A 5,279-nucleotide genomic window follows, 5' to 3' on the forward strand; every position below is an offset into this window, starting at 1 on the left:
ACAATTAGAGAAAAACGATGATTTGTTCACAATCATCCTAAATAATTATTTTTAGGCTAAAAGATTGACTAGGTCAATGTGGTATTATGGTTTAGGCGTGTGGGATAGTCAAGATTCAAACCATTATTTATCTTAGCATTAGGTATATTTTCATTAAGTTGCGGTTATCTTGATTAATTTTCAGTGTGTCGTTTAAATCTAGGCCCTAAATGAATATAGATCACAAAACTTGGCCTAAGGTTTTAGTGACAGGGCGGATTCAATAGTTTTCCTAGAGTGTCTAAATAAATTGGTATGATTCTTTTAAGGTTATGGCTCACGTTGTTATTACAATCACATCTTAAAGATCACTAGATAATGTAAAAAATTAATTATAATTAAAAAATTATTTTTTGAATTTCAAAATAGCAAAAATCCAAAACATTAAACTAAGTTACTCTCTATTTTTAATTTTTATAAATGGGGCCCAAAACAATCCAACCATCCAAATTATTTCAATTGAATGGGCAGGGTTGTTACTACACTCTTCTTGACCGTCTATCCATGGATCACCGGCCACAGGATTATTTGGACCGTAGCACAACCACTTATCCATAACATGCCCACGGTTTGGATTGCCAAACCGTGGGCCCACTTTCCAAAGTCAAAAACCCACTTGCATTATATAAATTATTAGCTGATGAGTCACATGGCCCAACTCGGCCAAATCATCCAAGCCCATAGCTGACTCGTCTGAGTCAGGTCGAGTCACCACTGTTTTAAGACTAGGATTAGTAGACCGGTTATAAGTTGTATTCTCTGCATCTGAACCGCTTAAAATCTTTTAATGGGATTCAAAATAAAAAAAATTAAAAAAAAAAAAACCTTATCCAAATCTGATTTTCTCAGACCGTACATGAGAATTCAGACAAAATTATGGAATTTGGATCCTGTCTGTTCATTTGGGGGCCATTAGATGGACATTAGAATTATTCTACGAATGAGATTTCATGATTTCATCCCACTAATAAGGTTAGTGGATATCCATTGCCAGCCTTACTTAAAACTCGTGGTGTCTAATGCACGCGGATTGCATACTGATTACTGACACTGCCAGTTGCGAGTTGCTATTGGGCGGTGTTCTGTGGGGCCCAACAGTATGTGTTTTATCCACGCTCTCCATCCATTTTTCCATGTCATTTTAAGGCACGATCACAAAAATGTGGCATATCCAAATCTCAGGTGGGCCACACTACAGGAAAACGTGGTGATTGAACGTCCACCGTTAAAAACTTCTTAAAGGCCACAAAAGTTTTAAATCAATCTAATACATTTGTTTTCCCTTCATCCAGGTTTGTGTGAGTTTGGATCCTTACTCTTGCTCGGGTAATAGACTCCCAGGAGTTTCAACAAGTTTCAACACCCGGTCAAGGGTTCGAGTATCCTTAGGTGGTGAAATCCCACTAGGTGTGAGTGTGTGGAGGTGTGTGTGCGTGTGTAAAAAAAAAACAAAAGGTTTGCGTGAGTTACATCGACTGGTTGGATGAAAAATATTACATTATATCTTAGGAAAATTTTAATGGTGGGCATTCAATCACCAATGTTTTCCAGTGATGTGGTCCATCTGATATTTAGATTTATCTTATTTTTTAATTCATAATCTAAAATAGTGATCCAAAATGGATGGACGGCGTGGATAAAACACAGTACATCACGGTGGGCCGAAAAAGCACCTTCAAGGGTCAGAAACGGATTGGCTACTCACCTGCCACTAGCCCGGTGGCTGATTGGTCGGTGCTCTGTGGGCCCACCATGATGTATGTGTTTCATCCATTTTTAAAGATCATTTTACGGCTTGACCCCAAAATTGAGAGGGATATAAATCTCGGGTGGACCACACCACAGGAAAATAATATTGATTGAATAACCACCATTCAAATCCTCCTAAGGCCCACTGTAGTGTTTATTTGACATCCAATCTGTTGATTAGGTCATATAAACCTAGTTGAAGGGAAAAAACAATGATCAGCTTGATCCAAAACTTTTATGGCCCCAAAAAGTTTTTAATGGTAGACGTTCATTCAGCACTGTTTCCTGTAATGTGGTCCATTTGAGATTGGTATATATCTCATTTTTGGCCTCATATTCTACAATGATATAGAAAAATAAAGGAACGGCATGGATGAAACACATACATCATGGTGAGGCCCACAGAGCACCGACCATCAGCCATTGCCAGGTTGAAGGGGAGTAGCCAATCGGTTTCCCCTCTGTGTGTAATCCGCGTCTGTGTCGACTTACATTCTGACTCAAGCGATTCCGAGTCGAGTCGACTCAGACCATGCCCACTGAAAAGAAAAATAATACCACTTTTGTAATTTACTCCAAAAAGCAACCCTATTTCCAAAAGAAAAAAAAAAAAAAAAAATTCACTCCACCACTTGCAAACACCTCAGAGAGAGTCAACACAAAAATACAACCAGTGCAATCCAACTCACAGCATGGCCCACCTTCCCCTAACATGGCCCACCTCCCTCTCTCCTTCTCTCCCCCTCACACCCCTTTATATTCCATCTCCTCTCCTCTACTCTCTCCCAGCCACCCCAAATCCCCCCCCCCCCCCCCCCCCCCCCCCCGAATTCCCAAACTACCCCTCCCTCCTTCCCCTCCACCCTCAAAATTCCCAAACTATCCCTCCCTGTTCTCTCATGGCCTCCCCTCCAGACACCAGCAAAACCACCAAACTGGAGCGCTACAACAGCTACCTCCGCCGCGTAAATTCCACAAAACTCCTCGCCGCCTCCTCCAAACTCCTCTTCCGAGCCACCCTCCTCCTCGCCCTCCTTCTCGTCCTCTTCTTCACAATCTCCTCTCCTCCTCTCTCCTCCTCCCATGACCACCCCCACCACCACCTCCACCTCCTCTCCTCCGCCTTCTACGGCTCCACCGGCCCATCCTGGGAAAAACAAGTCCGACATTCCTCCACTCCCCGCCGCCCCAACGGCCTAACCGTCCTCGTCACCGGCGCCGCCGGCTTCGTCGGCACCCACTGCTCCCTCGCCTTAAAAAAACGCGGCGACGGCGTCGTCGGTCTCGACAACTTCAATTCCTACTACGACCCATCTCTCAAACGCTCCCGCCAATCCCTCCTCTCCAAACACAACATCTTCATCGTCGAATCCGATCTCAACGACACCCCAATCCTCTCCAAGCTCTTCGACATCGTCCCCTTCACCCACATCCTCCACCTCGCCGCCCAAGCCGGCGTCCGCTACGCAATGCAAAACCCCCAATCCTACGTAAATTCCAACATCGCCGGCTTCATCAATCTACTAGAAATCTCCAAATCAGCAGATCCCCAACCGTCGATCGTCTGGGCCTCATCAAGCTCTGTCTACGGTCTCAACACCCAAAACCCCTTTTCCGAATCTCACCGCACCGATCAACCAGCTAGCCTCTACGCCGCAACGAAGAAAGCCGGAGAAGAAATAGCTCATACCTACAATCACATCTACGGTCTATCAATCACCGGCCTACGTTTCTTCACCGTCTACGGTCCGTGGGGCCGACCTGACATGGCCTACTTCTTCTTTACAAAGGACATTCTTCAAGGAAAACCAATCTCAATCTTCCAAACGCAGGATATGAAGGAAGTAGCTAGAGATTTCACTTATATAGATGATGTTGTTAAAGGGTGCCTGGGTGCGCTGGATACCGCTGAGAAGAGTACTGGTAGTGGGAGGCGTAAGAAAGCACCGGCGCAGCTTAGAATCTACAACTTGGGAAATACTTCGCCAGTTACAGTTGGGAAATTAGTTGGGATTTTAGAAGGGTTGTTGGGAATGAAAGCTAAGAAGCATGTGGTGAAGATGCCTCGTAATGGAGATGTGCCGTTCACTCATGCTAACGTGAGCCAGGCGTGGAGGGATTTCGGGTATAAGCCTTCTACGGATCTGGCTACCGGGTTGAGGAAATTCGTTAAGTGGTATGTTGGGTATTATGGAATTAAGACGAGGGTAAATAAGGAAACTGAAAATGGGGAGAAGTCTTCTTGAGGTTGGTTTTTTTTTTTTTTTTTTATAATTTTTATAATTTTTTTATATTGTGTTATAGGGATTGTACGGTCCTGATGCATTAGACCGTGAACGATGGTCATATGTGCCAGCGTGGCTTACAGGTTACAGATCCAATCCGTCCATCAGAGGGGTACTGCTTTTTCGATCTCATGGGTTGTGAATCAGATCCGTCCACTGATCAGATGGATCACGGTTTCTGAAAGAAATTTACCCGTCCATCTGTTTCAAATATCAGGGCCCATTTTCTGAGTGGACTGGATTTATTTTTCTGGCAAGAGAATCTACAGGATCAGAACACCTTGTGTATGGTTGAGATCCAATCCATCCATCAGAGGGTACTGCTATGTAGATGTTGTGGTTCGAGAATCAGGTCCGTCCACTCACGAATTCTATCCCGTCTGATGGATGGCTGAGATTTTGAACCTATCTGCTACACTGGCACATGTGGGGGTGTGTATATGATCTGCCGTGAATAAATAAGCGGTTTGGAATAAGCGATGTGCGTCAGAATGAGTGGTTGAGGTAATATTAACGGTCTGGATCATGGAATCACGTGCCCAGTTGGACAGAATGGATGTATCTGCTTCCGTTCGGATGCATTAGGACCATATATTGTTGTAATATTAGGGAAAAGGGAGGGTAAAATAGGAATAGAAAAAGTGCAAAGCTGGAAAAGGAGAACCGGAACATAAATGGGTAGACAGAGAGATAGATCTGTGAATAATGATGAGTGTGGCCCCTAAAAAGAGGAGAAAAGGTTGATGAGTTGTACTGTAATGAAATGTGTGGTCGAGGAGTCGAGTTTTGCAGCGAAGGGTGTAGATTCGACTTGAGTGGGCCACGATGGAGTTCGTGATTGATGAAAGATGATGTCACGATTCCTCTTGCTTTTGTTTTTTTTTTTAAATGCTTTTTCGATGGTGGGATGTAAATCCGTACACTGTAATGCTAGTGATTATGATTTCTTATAAAAAGATTATCTGTTTCGGTACATTTTTAATGATTGAGGGAGCTGTCCTTTTCTTAAATGTGAGATCATTTATAAGTGTCGGTGCTTGGTATAGTGGACCATCTATGGTGGAACCACTGCATGAACGGCTTAGATTACAGGGAAACTGATTGGGTGCTACCCCTGCCACCGGCCAATGGCTGGTGGTCGGTGCTCTGTGGGTCCCACCATGATGTATGTGTTTCATCCATGCCGTTCATCTATTTTTCTAGATC

At 43.9% G+C, this 5,279-nt stretch overlaps 1 protein-coding gene across 1 annotated transcript; it reads left to right on the top strand.

Moving 5' to 3' along the window:
* Nucleotides 1-2,588: 2,588 nt before the first annotated feature.
* Nucleotides 2,589-5,048, top strand: LOC131239600 (UDP-glucuronate 4-epimerase 6). Its single transcript, XM_058237375.1, has one exon. It carries the CDS (start codon nt 2,688-2,690, stop codon nt 4,032-4,034), a length of 1,347 nt encoding a protein of 448 aa, XP_058093358.1. The 5' UTR covers nt 2,589-2,687; the 3' UTR covers nt 4,035-5,048.
* The last annotated feature ends 231 nt before the right edge of the window (nt 5,049-5,279 follow it).

Source organism: Magnolia sinica, chromosome 3 (genome assembly GCF_029962835.1).
Source record: "Magnolia sinica isolate HGM2019 chromosome 3, MsV1, whole genome shotgun sequence".
Taxonomy (NCBI): domain Eukaryota; kingdom Viridiplantae; phylum Streptophyta; class Magnoliopsida; order Magnoliales; family Magnoliaceae; genus Magnolia; species Magnolia sinica.